Source organism: Haliotis rubra, unplaced genomic scaffold, assembly GCF_003918875.1.
Source record: "Haliotis rubra isolate DU_JTF1 unplaced genomic scaffold, ASM391887v1 Scf396, whole genome shotgun sequence".
Lineage (NCBI taxonomy): Eukaryota > Metazoa > Mollusca > Gastropoda > Lepetellida > Haliotidae > Haliotis > Haliotis rubra.
In genome coordinates, this window is record NW_025767075.1 from 510617 (window position 1) to 528330 (window position 17714).

At 41.2% G+C, this 17714-nt stretch overlaps 1 protein-coding gene across 2 annotated transcripts in view; it reads right to left on the reverse strand.

Annotated features, from left to right (window-relative positions):
* Positions 1 to 1265: 1265 nt before the first annotated feature.
* LOC124286947 (DDB1- and CUL4-associated factor 8-like) overlaps positions 1266 to 17714 on the reverse strand; it is a 34361-nt gene continuing 17912 nt past the window's right edge. For both annotated transcript variants that reach the window (XM_046723404.1, XM_046723401.1), the window contains 9 exons: positions 16954 to 17061; positions 16248 to 16275; positions 15451 to 15495; positions 14382 to 14439; positions 13121 to 13228; positions 7424 to 7554; positions 6534 to 6653; positions 5100 to 5216; positions 1266 to 3680 (listed from right to left, as the gene is read on the reverse strand). In XM_046723404.1, the coding sequence (XP_046579360.1) occupies positions 3573 to 3680; positions 5100 to 5216; positions 6534 to 6653; positions 7424 to 7554; positions 13121 to 13228; positions 14382 to 14439; positions 15451 to 15495; positions 16248 to 16275; positions 16954 to 17061 (823 nt within the window). In that variant the 3' untranslated portion in view covers positions 1266 to 3572. The remainder of the gene's footprint in view (positions 3681 to 5099; positions 5217 to 6533; positions 6654 to 7423; positions 7555 to 13120; positions 13229 to 14381; positions 14440 to 15450; positions 15496 to 16247; positions 16276 to 16953; positions 17062 to 17714) is intronic.

The window sequence follows — 17714 nt, forward strand, 5'->3', positions numbered from 1 at the left end:
GTTTTCAGGCAAATAGTCCTATTATTGCATTACAAGACACAGTCCCCCAAGCCCCAAGACACGACAATTTCAACATGTTCTCTCACAACATAGGCTTCACTTTCCTCTCTTTGGCACTTTAACTGAATTGTAAGACAAGCTGGAGGGCAGGGTGTCTATTCAATCTCTTAAACTTTGTCAACCGATCACCTGAGCAACAGCTAATATGGAATAAACCAAAACAGTTGTTCACATCACAGCTTTTGACTCAGGATGTAACCATTTGTCGTTTCACCCCATTAAGACATATTTAGAAATCACATAAGAATATGTTTTCAAAACTTTTGTTTTCTTTACACCAAGCCTGGTGTTAAGATAAGAAAAATGATATATTTCTTACAAAAAAGAAGGTAGGTGGAAGGATGGTTTCCATTGGCGGATCCAGAGGGGGGTTTCAGGGGGTTCGACCCCCCTTTCAAAATTCCTGGATCCGCCCATGGTTTCTTCTGATCATTTCAGGTTCTAGTGCCCCAAATATTGTGCAAAAGTTAAGTCAAAATGTCATTATATTCTGACTGAAAATCACCCACATATGCAAACACACATAGATCAGGTAATTGTTTCGTAACCAATGCATTAAATAACTGTTATATTATGTACACTGACATGGATTAATTATTTACAAAATCCTACTGAATTTGTTACAGGATTTAGCAACATGACTTGGCAAGACATCAAGCTAGTCATCAGTATTGTGTAACATACAACAGTTCCTGTATGGCAGAATAAATACCATTGAAAAGCAGTGACAAGAGATTCTTACATGTGAATAAGATCCTAATTCTAAATAGCAGACACTGAAACTCTCTTGATACTTAGAATCATGAAATGAGTGGGCTGGGTTCAACACTGCTTTGACCTGAACACTGCTGATAGGAAACCCATCAGCAGTGTTGGACAAACCAAGGGATGTAACTCTGCAACACAAACTATATTGTATCAAAGCACTGGGACCCAAGTGCTTCCAACCATGTGAGTATAACTCACCAACCTTTTAATAAGTGTGTGTGTAATTTTAGTTTTACGCCACTTTAGCAATATTCCAGCAATATCACGGCAGGGGACACCAGAAATGGGCTTCACACATTGTACTCATGTAGGGAATCGAACCCGGGTCATTGGCCTGACGAGTGAACGCTTTAACCACAAGGATACCCCCACCGCTCCCTTTCAAGAAGAAAAACAGGAGTAGTTTTCAATGAGTAACTTGTAAATTTGCTCATTTTCATAATGTTTGTTTATCATTTCTGTCGACAGCATCTGCATTCCACGATGTGCAACAACTATAAGATAGCTTTGTTTGTCTGAGATGGATTTAAAACAGCCTTTATCACATATGCAATATGATGTGAGGGAGCATAATGTACTCCACTGCTCTTGTGGTATAGGGCTTGGGTAGGGGACAGGCCATGAGGGAGTGTTCTGGTGACAGTGGGAGATTAGTTGTTGAGAACAGAAATCCAGGGTCCTGTTTCACAATGTTATCTTTATGATACAACTCCCATGCTCTACTATTCCTCACAATAGTCTACATGTCGGTATGGACAGCAGATCTTGTAATCAGTGAACATAAGTGAGAGTAGGTCTGTCCTTCCATCAAACGATACTCTGCATCTATAATGACCCCCTATACTCCATGTCAGTCACCTCCAAGGTTGTCATTATCAACTCCATGTACCTCATGTCTTGCAAGAACATGGTTTGTTATGTAGGTTTGTGTTGTGCCTCCTTCAGCAATGTCCAAGGTACATGACAACAGGTAACTAAATCTTGGCCTGACAATCAGTAGACATCAGTAGATACAATCTATGTAACTGGTTTACAATGACATGAATCAACTGTGCCAGCAAGTCTGACCAAGCCTGTCCCCATAGCTTCCTCTTATGTGTAAAATACATGAGACACTTATGTCACTTTTCAATACAGTGAACAGTTTCAGGGCAAAACGTTTGTCACATCACTCAAACGATTTAAACAGTGAACATGAAGCCTTGCCATAAACAAACATTATCGACATGGCATCAACTCGGCATGCAAAATAACAAAATCACACCTAGCTTGTCTGTAACTGCCATTACTCAATCCAGCTTAGGAATATCCAAATGCAGAAACCAAACCAGAAATGTTAGATCCAGCTGATATGGTGAAATATTCATTATTATAAAGGAACACAGGACCTAACATTATAAAACTGAACACATCACAATATTAGCATACAAGCATACAGTATGTACAGAGTTTACAGGTAGTAGAAGCAGTTTACCGTCTATGTTTAATTAAAGCTATGATTTACAGTTGCTGTCAAACTATCAACTGCCATAATACATCCAAACTGTGATCACGATATGTAAATGCTCTATGGATGATTTTCAATTTAATATTTGAAAAATAATCTATTTCTATTAAATTTATCTTTTCAAACTTCATACAGCACTGCATAAACATAGAAGAAAAATAAATGTATTTCCTGGTTGCTATAGCATGAACTGCTGGGAAGTGGAAGTCTGTCAACAATGTCTTATCTTCCCTGCATCATTATGTCCTGCTCTTGGTTTGTATATTCTGTGGAGTAACTATATAATTTGGACACATAAATGATTTGACACATGCTGTAAGCTATCTATCATCCTTTATACTCTCCCTGTCAAATTGACACTTGGCACCACATATTGTGTCTTTTACATGAGCAAAGGACACAATTTCTGAATTCACGCACCTTCATATTCTGACTGAATATAATATTCAAATGCATTTATGGCACATTAAAGATTGAGATTTAGTAACATTTCAGATGGAGGGCAGAAAAATAACAGTCAAAAAAAGAAAACCAATCTTTGTTTCCAATGTCATTTTTAAACATAGTTTACTGCATTATTATCAATTTCCACTGGGCAAATCCAGAGTACATGAAATAGCAACCAAGGAGTCTTTCTTAAAGTGAAAGTGATTCTTCTTCCCGTCAGTGAAGTACACACGTAAATATCAACCAACATCAAGAAATGCTTATTTTCTTGTTACACCATCTCCTCTGTATAACAAAAAGCTAGCAGGTTTGTGATATTCACGCCATTTACATGTACACTTACCAATCTCAACTGTCAAATGTTTTCCAAATATTCACAGAAAAGGATCGCTCAGTCCTTGTTGCGATGCAACTTCCTGTGTACAATGTTTTTATTTTGCGGGTAACTTTCTCCAAACAGTTTCATTGCAGGTTCTTCAGAAATAGTTGTTGTGTTCAAGTCTTCCTCCTGCCTTAAGCCAGACAGTTTCTTCAAAGCTGTAATTCCACAGCATAAATTGGTGATGCTCTGCTAACATTATATGCTTCCCGGTTTCATGATCATCCCAACAATGTCTTGTGTGTAATGTAAACTGGCAGCGGTCACACATGCAACAAGTAGGTGCAACATACCGAGGATCTCAAGTCATGACCATCTGATACCATGTGACAGTCACATGATCCATGTCATGTGACATGTGGCTAGAATATCTTATGCATTTGACAAAAGTGTCACATGACCGTCACATGACTAGGACGGGGTACATTGAAGTCTTTCAGTGTCCTCAGCCTCCTCCTCATCTGAATCAGAGTCACTGTTTTCGCTGGAACTAGACACCTCTTCCCCCTCTTGACGCAACTGATAAAAAAGAAACATTTTTCACTTAAAAAAATGAATAAATGATTTGCTTCAGTGTGCATGACACTGCTCAAGTTAGCAGATCTTGTCTAACCAGTAGTGTTCAGGAGTCAATAACAAACTTTGGTTAGATAACATGAAATAGGATTATGAGTCACATGTAAGATTATTGCATGTATACTGCGATGTGCATTCTAGCCAACTGAGCACCCATGCTGCAGTTTTACTTATACACAGTGTATTGAGTCGGAGCTGAAATGCTGAGCAGCAAACAGGGTAGTGACAAGTACCAATACTTATATCATTCAGTATATATGAATCATTCTTTTTTTGTAACCATGTGAAGCCTGTCCTTTAACATATTCAATTCCAGCCACATCAAGTGTGGGCAAGATCATCTAGAGGCTGCATCATGATGCAACATACCAGGATGTCAGGACACAGGTACATTGCATCATCACAGATTTTAACTAGTCTTCTTTAATCAAGTGATAAAAAGCATGAAGTACATGGGGCCTATTCTCTGTTCTGTCCTAGCAATATGGAACCTACCCTTCTCCTGGCCGATTCCAAGAACACAGATTACTGCAATATGGAACCTACCCTTCTCCTGGCCGAGTCCAAGAACACAGATTACTGCAATATGGAACCTACCCTTCTCCTGGCCGAGTCCTAGAACACAGATTACTGTAATAGGGAACCTACCATTCTCCTGGCCAAGTCCTAGAACACAGATTACTGTAATAGGGAACCTACCCTTCTCCTGGCCGAGTCCAAGAACACAGATTACTGTAATAGGGAACCTACCCTTCTCCTGGCCGAGTCCTTGAACACAGAATACTGTAATAGGGAACCTACCCTTCTCCTGGCCGAGTCCAAGAACACAGATTACTGTAATATGGAACCTACCCTTCTCCTGGCCGAGTCCAAGAACACAGATTACTGTAATAGGGAACCTATCATTCTCCTGGCCGAGTCCAAGAACACAGATTACTGTAATATGGAACCTACCATTCTCCTGGCCGAGTTCTAGAACACAGATTACTGTAATAGGGAACCTACCATTCTCCTGGCCGAGTCCTAGAACACAGATTACTGTAATATGGAACCTACCCTTCTCCTGGCCGAGTCCAAGAACACAGATTACTGTAATAGGGAACCTGCCATTCTCCTGGCCGAGTCCTAGAACACAGATTACTGTAATAGGGAACCTACCCTTCTCCTGGCCGAGTCCTAGAACACAGATTACTGTAATAGGGAACCTACCATTCTCCTGGCCGATTCCTAGAACACAGATTACTGTAATAGGGAACCTACCCTTCTCCTGGCCGAGTCCTAGAATTGAGATTACAGCAATATGGAACCTACCCTTCTCCTGGCCGAGTCCTAGAATAGAGATTACAGCAATATGGAACCTACCCTTCTCCTGGCTGAGCGCCGGAAGTGGTGCATGATAAACCATAGCATCTGTCCATCAATCATCTCTGGTTCTTGCGTTCTCTCCTCATCTCTCTCTTTACAGTTCCGCTTCACTGCCTAAAAAATATGTTGCTTGTTGTGTAACACTGCACTTAACAATTCTAGTTACCTAACGACAGCCTCTAAATAACCAAGTCAGGACAACCTAAGCAGGGATTTACCACATGTCTAAACTTGTATTTTATATGGAAAAGAGTGTGTAAAAAATACAGAATGCATCAACCAGGACTTATCTATTTATTCACCCCTTAAAACAATCCAAAGTCAGTGGGGTTGTACCCCAACTGGGGTAAAATATCTTGAATCTTGTCACAGACGCTTGGGTTAGATTTTTGGAGTGAATTATTCAATACGAATATTTATTCAAGACTGGTGCATATTCCAGGAGATCTTTCTTCCTTCTGAAAGCTAATTGTGTGGGCTAGCAAAAATTAATTATTTTTTAAAAGTTTTTTAGCAAAATATTTAAAAATCAGTCAGCCACCCTTGAAGATCTGGGTTAGAATTGGTCTTCAGTAAACCACGCTTGTCGTAAGAGGAGACTAATGGGATCGGGTGGTCAGGTTACCTGACTTGGTTGACAATTGTCAAAGTATCCCAATTGCGTAGATCAATGGTCATGATGGTAATCTCTCGATTGTCTGGTCCAGACTGGATTATGTACAGATCACCGCCATATAACTGGAATATTGCCGAGTGCGGTGTTAAAATCCAAGCAAGTCAGCCCAACCAGTGGTTGATCGCCGGTAGTCGTTAGTTTATGATGATCTCAAACTAGATTTTAATATGGTCTGTGATAATCTAGTGTCCAACTTTCTGTAAGATATAGACATGTTTGTTCTCGGTGTGTGACTTTCTGTTGTCATGACATGGCTGAAATATTGCCGATGTGAGGTAATTCACTCACTTAACGCACAGGTTGCACAGAGCCAGCACAGGATGTACAGGAGGAGGGACAGGAGAGCAAGGAGGTGCTATTCATAGAACTGCAACCTTTCCAAATCCCACCAACTTAGTAATGATCTTTTGGTCAGGGCAATAAAGCCAAACGATATGTATCATCTATGACATAATCCAGGAACTCAGAATTCAAATTCAGAAACTTGATAAATCAATTAATCCCTTAGTTTCTACCTCCATTCCATCCACTTCATATTCATCTGCTCCATTGACATATTCATAATTGGTGGTAAGGTTAAATTTTCACACTTTCTATAAATACTAGTGGCTACGAAAAATATGTTATATTTCTCAGGTAAATCAAGACATTACTTGAATGAAATAAATAACAAATCTTAATTTTATATTTCAGTTTCAAATTCCTAATAAACACAACGACTTTATGACCATTGCCAGCTATGAATGTATATTTACCTTCCTCAGTCCCTTCAGTCTGGTGGGTTCCTCTGCTGTGGGTGCCCAGACCTTGACATCATGGTCTAACCCGCTGGTAGCCAGGATAGGAGCAAAGGGGTGGGGCTCCAACACATTGATCTGGTCACAAAAAGAAGAAGATAGTTTGGTGTCATTTGTTTGTTTAGTTCTGCTCTAGAGCATTAGAATATATTAAGGCAGTGTACAAATAGTGAGAGTGAGTGAGAGAGTTTGCAAATAATCTGTCTGGACCAGACAATCCAGTGATCAACAGCATGAGCATCAATCTGCGCAATTGGGAACCGATGACATGTGTCAACCAAGCCAGCGAGCCTGATTACCCGATCCTGTTAGTCGCCTCTTACGACAAGCATGGGTTACTGATGGTTCATTCTAACCCGGGCCTTCACGGGTACAAATAGTGAGAGAGTGAGTGAGTTTGATTTTATGCTGCTGTTAGCAATATCACGACGGGGACACCAGAAATGGGCTTCATGCAAATCGTGGGGTCTGGTAACTAATAGTGCAAATAATACATAGTGTTCGGGTATGATGATTAGTTATGTCAATCCATTTGCCTCTAACAACTAGAAAAGGTTGGTGTGGATCTCGGCCTAGAATTTCTCCTGGGTGAGTATTGTACCTACCCAGTTGTAGGTAGACAAGCACCTGTACCTAAACATGGGATTGAAAGTACAGAAGTATATATGCAAACCTTGTCTTCAGAGGACTCAAAGTTTTAGTTTTGTTTATTTGCCTAGCTGCATTTAGGAAATTTCAGCTACATGTAACAATCGAGCTGTTTGCAACTGCGCCTGTACAGGAAAATTGAGGGATTGGAACTGTTAGCATAAGAAATCACTTGAAGTATGTATTCACAATGAACTCACCACGCCCCCTTCATCGCCTTCCATGAAGTTGACGATCTTCGCTGTCTCCTTGTCCCAGAGGAACACATGGCCACAGTCACTGCCACTGACGATGTACTCACTCTTAGGCCCATAGAAGTTCACTCCCTTCACTGAAATACAACAACACTGCAGATAAATGCTATCACTCCCAATACAAATTTCAGAGAATTTGTTGACTTATGTCCCCTAGGAAAACAGTGTAATTTATTTATTTCTTTGATCATAGTACAGGCTCTGGGACTGTGTTGCTTTATGCCAAGGTTATGTGACAATCTAATTGAAACAACTGATAGCTTGGTATATACACTATCGTGTACATGTAATCCATTACATTCTGTATAATTGATATAAATAACATGTGTATAAGAGGCAATAGCATCTCCTGTTGAATGTACTTTCTGTCTTCATAAACAGGCTGATGTTTTGTTCTAAAATGTAATTTTTTAAGTAAAATTGATATTTTATACTTATCCTGACTCATGATCTTTTGCTTATCTCCTTCTATCATGCGAATGTTGGAACACTTGAATCCCTTGTAGCTCCCTAACGCAGACGTAAAAGTTCTCTCACCCACGAGTTGCCTCCCTTTTCCTGTCATGTGATGTGCCATGCTTGCCACTCTCTCCTCAATACAGCCCATGCACTTGGATCTACTGTGAAATCCTTATCCTGACTCATGATCTTTTGCTTATAGAATCCGACAGATTGGTGGTGGGTCAAGCCACTTTGTGGATTCATCAGATGTCCTTAGATACGTCCTGTAGTAGTACCCCATGGGAACTGCATAACGGCACTTCCTAGATCATATTCTTCCAACTTCCGTTATAAACTCGGGGGGACCACAATCTTGTCTTACTTCTCTCTCAGACAAGTTAATCTTCCATCGTGACTGCTTTAGCTGCTCTCGTGGAATAACCTCTTTTCTTCTAGCAGTGCTTAATATGGTCCACACGTGAAGTCGGAATCCTGTTGGCACTGTCGTGTGTCTGGATGGATCAGTAGATTCCGCCAGTCTGGTAGGCGCATTGTTGGTTCTCCTTTGAGTTGTATTAGGTCTGGAAACCAGGTTCACGCTGGCCAGTAGGGCGAGACCAAAAGCAGACGTAGTACTCTGGTCTGTGCTATTTTGTGCAGTACCAGGACCGGCGACAGAAATGCATATGCAATTAGTCCTTCCCATGGGATTGACAGTGCATCGAGAACTCAGGCTTGAGAATCCGGTACTGGTGAAACATCGTTGTCACTTGGTGACTGAAAAGTGTCGCAATTAAATCTATGAGAGGCCGACCTTTGTCTGCTATCAGTAGTTGGAATGCCTCCGGGTGTATCATCCACTCTGTGGGTGATGGATGGCGTGGTCTGGATAGGACGTTGGTTAACACGTATTTTGCTCCCGGTATGTGATATGCCTTATGCCACAGGCTGAGGTTGTCTGCTAAGCTGAATAGCTGGAACGTCAATTCTTGTAGAGGTGCTGACCTTGTTGAGCCTTGTAGACTTATGTAGAAGGCTACTGTCGAGTTGTCTGTGTGAATCATGAGAACTGATTCATTAGTAGCTGAGCCCAAAGTTGAACTGCGTTTATGACCGCCTTGAATTCCAGCTGATTTATGTGTAATCGTCTCTCCTGTTGTGACCAACTCCCTACTGACGTGTCCTTGTTGCAATGCGCTCCTCATCCTTGTAGTGATGCATCCACGAAGAGATGAACGTTGCATGCCGGCCCTTGTAGATAAGTTCCGCCGTAGACATTCAATTTCTCTGTCCACCACAGTAGGTACGACTTTAGATGTGGAGGAATGGCATTACTCTGCAGACTGAAGAGATGAGGCTTGAAAAAGCTTTGTTATGGTCTCAACTGTAACCTTCCTCTGTGGATGGGAGCCTGAGCCGATGTGAGAAGACCTAGGAGTCGTTGCCACGCTCTTATGTCTAGTAGAGTGTTGATGGCGTCTGGTGGACACGCCTGGATGCTCAACCATCGGCATAACTGTGTCAGTAGTTCAAACATAAACTGCAGCTGTCGTCTGAGTTGATCTGCTTGTTGATGCGTCTAGATTGCATTGTCCAGGCAGAATGCACTACAAAGTCTCCGCTGATGCAACAGTGGGCTAGGTTACACATGTAAATAGTCCCGGGCCAAGAAATTCCAGCGGGAAAATACCCTTCATTTCTGCAACAGGCAAGCAAGGGACATAAGTCTATCTTGACTTCACCGCGACTCACAGAGACGATCGCAAAATGAGTATCACCGCCATTTCTTTCTTCTTGTGCGCTTCTCATCCTCGGAGATAGGCATCAGCGATGACAATAACCTTGTCAAGAATGGCAATTTGCAGTGATGATTAAGGCTGTAACGATTCACTCGCATATTCGGTGAATCGAACCGTAGCCCTTCATGAATTCAATTCGTTGTTCGTGGTCACCAGAACCGAATATTAACGAATACTTACGATTTTTTTAAGGGAGCATGTTTTACTTGAACCCTTATGTCCTTTTCCAAAGTGAGATATGCAAGAATGGAACATATTCTTGCATTGCAGTAGCTCAAGTCATGTTAGTTTGCCAAGGCCGTACATGGTACTGTCGATTATAACTATTACAAACCAAATTTGAGTGTCATGAGATCACTGGTTATTGCTGTGACAAATCAAAACTGTCAACATGGGCGTTCCATATTGCACATCAATCACTTAACTACAATATTGTATTCGTGAATAATTATTCGTATTCGTAACCCAATATTCATGATACGTATCATATTCGCCACATAGTGTATTCATTGCAGCCCTAGTGATGATACATCATTCTTCCCCTTATATACACAGACGATCTGTGTTGATCAGCATACATCATTGCCTATTTATAGCAAGACTGGTTCCAGTGTAGTATCGAAGGGGACAGGTACTCATATAGGCTTTTATCAGCGAAAACTTCCCAGATAAACATCGTTTATCCTGCTGTCAAGGCTAGACATCTATTAGATTCCCATGATTAGATTCCCCGTAGTTGTATGCTGTTTTCAAGGCTGCAGATGAAATATTTCCCCGTACAACGGGTTTGTTTACTGTGATCTGACAGTAAGAGGCGTTGTCTGTCCTGGACAAATCAGCTTCCATGCATGACGTCACCTGTGTTGTAGCAAGTTGGCCTCCATAAAATCTGGTGCAATAGTTGGTTGAGTAAAGGTGCGCGTAATTCTACAACGCTCATTTTAACCTCTTGAATAAGGGCTGCTCCAAGTGCAAAATATTGTTCAGTGATATTAATCACGTATTCTCATTGTGGATAATATAAGCCAGCATGACGAAGGAGGCTGTCGAAACGTATTTCTGTATGGATCTTGAACAATACTGATGTTGAATCTAGTTGATAGGATATAGATTCCTAATCCCCACGCTGAGTGACGAGTGTTAATAATATCATCTGTTTGTCCTACCAAGGATTCTAAAAGCCCTTTACAAAGGTCGCCTTGAGGTTCTCCAGTACTTGAGATATCGGCTTCATATATACAGCAGCATATATACAGTACGTCTCTGTTGGGTTGGAGTGAGTGAACGACAATATCAGCAGGCCATCTGCATTAGACCTCCGCATCTGTGTAGATGAAGGGATTCCCCTCATCAAGTAGGTTGTCGTCCGAAACTGAACCTACTACAGGTGTAAGGTTCGTGCAGGTTGTAGAGTTGTGCAGGCTGTAAGCTGTAGAGATCGCACATGTTGTTCATCTTTTTATAGAGTCGACGTAATCATCCTGCCTGTTAATCTAAGGGTTCGCGAACCCTGTAGATGTCTGCGTTGCTGATATCTGCTTGTTGATCTGAGAGATGTCTGCGTTGCCTCTTCCCTTCGGGAACCTTGCCTTCTCGAAACTTCCTTTCGCGACCTTCCTTTCTCGAACCCTGCCTTCTCGAACCTTCCTTTCGCGAATGTTCCCCGAACGCGTGCATGGGCTGCGGGATCTAGATGAGGATCGACTGGATCTCGGAGAGGACCTTCTTGACATTTTCGAATGTTGAGGGTTCGCAGACGCATCTGGGAGGTTCATTGAACCTTCATCTTCCATGATGATAGAGTCTTCTGAGTGTGAAGATCTTCGCGAACGTGGCTGTTCGCGAACCACATCTGCAGTTGTAAACCTCTGGGGTGTAGCTGCTTCAGGTTTGCGCAGGTCGGAGGGTTTGCGAACGTTGACTGCCATCGTAGAGTTCTGCCAAGGTGCTGCTTCTTCGGCGAAAACCAACGCTCCATCAAGGCCATCATCTGCGTTGTAAACTGCCCCATAAAGTCGCCCGGGTCGCAGTTCTGCGTTGTAGGCTGGAACTACTGCGGCGTGGACGAAGCTTCACGAATGCTGAGGTGTTGTCTACGTCTACTTCGCTAATGACTGATGTCTGCGTTGTTGGAGGCTGGTCATCAGACAGCTGAGCAGCTGTTGTAGTTGCAGGAGATGATCTAGTCGTCGTGAGGTCGACTGTGTCGCTCTTATAGCCGATCTGAGAGGTACTTCAGGTAGAAGTATAGGCGGGTCAGCAAAAAAACCGTCTGCTTTGGCAGACGGCACAATGTCTTCATTAAACGAGCCCTGATGAGATGTTTTACCAGAACGAGATGACTTCACTGAAGGTCGGGATGCAGATGACTTCTTCTGCGTTGAAGTCGATGAAGACATCTTCTTAGACTGCGATGACGACGTCTCGGACGAGTTAGACCTCTTCTTAGCAGCAGTTAAATTACGAACAACAGCAGATGACTACCCCTGAAACGTACTCAGCAAATCACTAGTAGTATGTATTTTTGCAGTAGAAGACAACACACCGTTACCGGCATTATCTCCGGTTTATCAACAGTGACTTGAGATGACTTCCTCACCTGATCCATGGTACGTCTATAGATGTAAGATAAATATTGATTAAATTGCAAATCTGACAAATTAATACAGTATCTGTAACGCAAGCTGGAAGAACATGGATTAATGCATGTGAGGTGAGGATCAGTCACTGATAGCCAGTACCTGTAACACTGCAAGATTCATCAAATGTAAACAAACTACATTATGATGAATAAATGTCACAAAATATGAATAATTTTATGACTAGTTTGACACACGATGAAAACTAAATATAACCAAAAAAACTATACACAGTTTAAATTGGATAAAGGATCTAAATATTAATGGATATGGTGCCGTATAAGTGACTCCAGTGCTGGCCCAACCATCTGCTTGGGCGATGAAGGAGAGAGTGACAAGCATGGCATGACACATGACTGTGTGTGCGGGAAAAGGGAGGCAACTCGTGGGTGAGAGAACTTTTACGTCCACTTTAGGGAACTACAAGGGATCCAAGTGTTCCACTAACATTCACATAGAAGAAGGAGATAAGCAAACGATCATGAGTCAGGATAAGGAAAAACATACTAAATCACAAATAGAATCTTGACCAACAGGGTTTAACTGTCATAGTGTTTTGTTTCAAAGGCTAAGGTAACCTTGTCACTCAAAATTGGCTTGTCTGTAAGTCTGTGGCCATTTAGTTCTTGTAGTATTTTGGCTGAGCTGGTATTTTGGATCAATAAGTCTGTTGGACTATGAAGAAAGAAACATGAAACACACTGAGGAGTGAGTTATGATGGTCATGTCACTATAAAAATTACATGAGAGCACTGAGACTGTACCTGTAGCGTTATTACGATGACTGCGGTACCTCTGCATGAACTCTGCACCGTCGGAGTGGTGGTTGTTGAACAGGTAGATGTCCTCATCGTTATACGTCCCCAGCACCTCTACAACCAAGATGACATGAGGATGCTACATATACAATTCTTCACTTAATTATTCTTTCAAACTCGACTAGAAAAACCTGCTTGGCCACTAAAATAAGTCTTCCTGAAAATATCACTCATAATGTTCACATATTGAAGCACCATCAATGATGACTTCAGTGATGCTGGCAATCCAAGTCCTGATTTACTACCAGTTATCAAAGAACTTGATTTCATTTGAGGGGCGGTGGAGTAGCATAGTCATTAAAGCGTTCGCTCATCATGCCTAAGACCCAGGTTCAATTCCCCACATGGGTACAGTGTGTGAAGCCTATTTCTGGTGTCCCCCGCCGTGATGTTGCTGGTATATTGCTAAAAGCGGCTTAAAAACATTCTCACTTACTCACTTCATTTGTATAAAACACCTTGCTATTCTTTTGAATATATCTATTGTCATGAAAACCCACCATGGAACCTTGACATTGTTCACAATTCTAATTCAGTTTTGCATGATCAGAATTATTTTAGTCAAAACTTATTTTTTGTTTTCTTCACATTTGCTTATTATTCATTTCTTGTTGAAAGTTTCTTCCAAAGTAGACAAGGGCCGAGTGGGTTCTGTTTGAAGTGGATTGTTACACTGACTTCTGGAAACACTGACAATAATATATCATACAGTGCAAGCCCTAAAACTTGAAAACAGCCCTGGAGAGAATCAATGTATTGGCATTATCTTACAGGTAGAACTCACACATCCCACATAACACTAAACAAACCCAGAGGGAATGAACGAACGAAAGAATGAAAGAGTTGGGTTTTACGCTGCTTTTACCAATATTCCAGCAATATCATGACTGGGGACACCAGAAATGGACTTCACACATTGGGAATCTAACCCGGGCCTTCAGCATGACGAGTGACTCTTTCACCGACAGACTGCCCCACCTGAGGAAATGAAATTGTGTTTGTCTGAAGCACTCCACAACATTCCAGCTATCTGACATCAGCTTGTAAAATGTCTCATCAGGACCAGGCAATCCAGTGATTGATACTATGAGCAAAATTTCATGCTGTCGGGGTGAGTGGACAAGCTGACAACAAGGTCATAAACACAGACGAGCTGACCCAAGTGGTTACAGACAATGAAGAAATGACCCCCACACAACCCTCTCACCTGTTCCGTTGTAGTTGTAGCAGGCACAGGTCACGTTGGCCTTTACATCACTCTCCAACTGAAACAATACCCTTATGCTGCATTTACAATTTCACACAATATTTCTTCAGATCATCTGGTTTTAGAGTAAGTATGTAAGAACAGCCATCAACATTGCCTGTCACATCTGGACCAGTCAGTGGGTTGAGTCATGTTTGAGGACAGAGTGACTGTGTAACCATGATTCAGAAACTGACCACCACAAAACCATGTTTCACACACAAAACAATCAATCTTCAGCTTCAACTTTTTACTAATATTGATCAAACTGTTTTAAGTGCAGGGCCCCACCCTTGAGAAAGTATACAAAGTCACACATGCAGTATTTGATAAATATGTAACCACAAACATTTACGTAACATTGACCTACACCTCCTTGCATGTGGCAAAAATACCAGAGGTTCATGTGCAATTAGTCTATTGTAGGATATCTAACTTCAATAATCTTTCAGTAATTACCTGAAGGCTTATCTTCACCAATTATGTAAATAGAAATTACACTTGATATAGTATGACTTGAAACACGTGAGTATAAAGACCCGTGCCTCAGAAAACAACCATCATCAGACCATGTTATACAGAAATCCAAAGATAACCTTCCACTTGTTTTGATTACATCCTTTTCATAGCATATCCCATCCTCGAGAAGATAATGCCAAGTTGAATGATAAATGCATTAATTCATTCTGGAGTAATGAAACCACAATTTTTTATCTCATGACATTCACCTTTAACCTTTCAATGACATACAAATTCCACAGGGCCATCTCAAAGTAATTTGAAGAATCATCTCTAATAATATGTTTGCATAGTAGGCATGAATAATCACCAGCTACAGAAGTGGTCAATTCCAAACAAAAGCAGAGCACTTCAATTACCCATGTACTCAGAACTTGCCTATGACTACTGCAAGTCTGTGTTCAGGTTGGTTTGTTTCTTATCGCTGCACTCAGCAATATTCCAGCTATATGGCAGAGCCCTACGTTCAGGGCAGCAGTTACAGACTTGTGAAGATAAATAAATGTCATACCAGATGATGAGGGCAGAACTTCTTCAGCACCCCGCCATTGACATCCTGCAATCAAAAGAAGTCTTTTAGCCTGGCAACAAGCAAATACAACTGGTCATTTACAAATAATCTGGTTTAATGCCCCATTGAACAGTGTTTCTGTTATACTAAGGTGTGTCTGCCAAATGTAGAAGGATAACCTGAAGTGGACTGACTGAATATGGTTTTACACCGTTTTTAGCAATATGCCAGCAAAATCACGGTGGGGGACAGCAGAAATGGGCTTCACAAATTGTACCCATGTGGGGAATCGAACCCGGGCCTTCGGTGTGACGAGCGAACGCTTTAACCACTAGGCTACCCCACCGCGCCATCTGCAGTGAAAGTAGATCTCAGACGTTAACCACTTTAGTAAAATCCAAAAGCATGGGCTGGGTGCTTGGGTAGGATATCTGTAGATTCTGACAGAACTGACAGGGAAAAACTTAACATCATCATCCTCCTAATACACAATTTTGCCCTTCCCGTATGTTCAGTTGGTGATTTACAACAGTATTATTCTGATATCAGAAACTCACTTGGGGAACACTGTATTCATGGCAAGTCCACGGCTACTACTGATCTAGTACATAGTAATCAATCACTTCACGAGTCGGTATGGATCAAAGCCGCTTTTAGCCATATCATAAAAATGTCAGTCACTGAGAAGAACCACATGGTTTAAATAGGTTGACAAAATAGACCCCATCGATTAATGTTCAAGTATTCAGTTCCTTCCTGATGAGGTTACTGTACAAGGACACTACACAGTCTCTCACCTCAGCAATCCTTCTCTTGTCATAGATTCTGGAAAGTAAGCCCATACATAACATTAGTACAAGCTTCAAAACATTACGCGCCTCCTGCAACAAAACACAATCAATTCATGTCCTGGTACTGTGGCATACAACTTTAGACTTATCACAAACAATACACAATACACATCTGTTGCTTCAACCAAAGAACTAGAGTTGATTATAATATTAAACATCAATGACATGTAAAACACATCATCATTACTCGTAATAAATTGTTTCATATGTCACTAGTGGGGTGTATGTAGTCTCTTGAATAACAAGTACATGTTTCAGCACCATGATAATGATTGTAATTATTGCAACCAAGGGAGAGTGGACAAGGTCTTTACTGAGTGAGACAGCCAGTTCAGCCTTTTTCTGGGAATCCACAGACAAGCACAATTTCAGACTTTTCATCCTCGTGTTAGCACTGTTTAATCAGTATGTCTGTAACACATGCTGTCAACAGACATTCACGGGTTCCACACCCATCACCGAGGTTCATGCAAGAGATTATTATATGACTAAAAACAACAAAAAGTTTGTAAGGAAAGAATACAGATCTGAATGAGGAACAAATCTGCATTTCTTTTCAAAGAATGAGCTGTGATAATTTTGTTCGACATGAACATTGTATCTGCAATCTAACATTTCACGCACATACTGCCTTCACTGCAGAGACACTGACCTGACGAAGTGATCCCGACCTCCGACACAGAACTCGAAAGAGTTGCGTGGGTTGGAGTGGATGGAGTACAGAGCTACCTTCCGATCATTTTCTTTGGTTGTTATCAGTCTGTGAAACAAGAACACCTCATTTATTCTTTCATCAAATGTTTTTCTTCGTTGTTGCCAATTTCATCAAAGTTGTCCAAGAATAATCCATTCTGTATTAGAGAGAAAGCAGCAATTACAAGAAATCTAGGGATACAAGAAATCTAGGATACAAATGCAATTTTTTCAAAAGGTGCAACAGGGCACCAGACGGACAATTTAGTTCTTCCTTTGTGAAAATAAGTGTGGCCATATACTTTGATGATCAAATTTAACTTAAAACATCACAATTATGTCATTTCAATTAACTGTTTAATTGATCAGTAAATATGATGAAAACCTTCAAACTTGAGAGCTGGCTTTCGTAAGCACCATCAAGACTGTCGAGCATAGTTCAGCTTCATTTGTCCTGTACCATAAACTAACCCACAATCTATGTTACCATCCAATACAGGATTTCCTGTTATGGCCACTGGCATTCAAAGTAGCCTCACCCATGCTAAGCTGTGGGACTGAGAGTGCCACTGATATTTTTAAGTGTTCAAGTCGTGTTGCCAGGGAACACTGAAAATATTCCATCCATGTCATTTCATTTTTCAGTTGTCATATTGTCATGATAAAATGACATGCTGCAGCCTGGTCACAAAACCTGACCATCCACACCATTAAGTCATG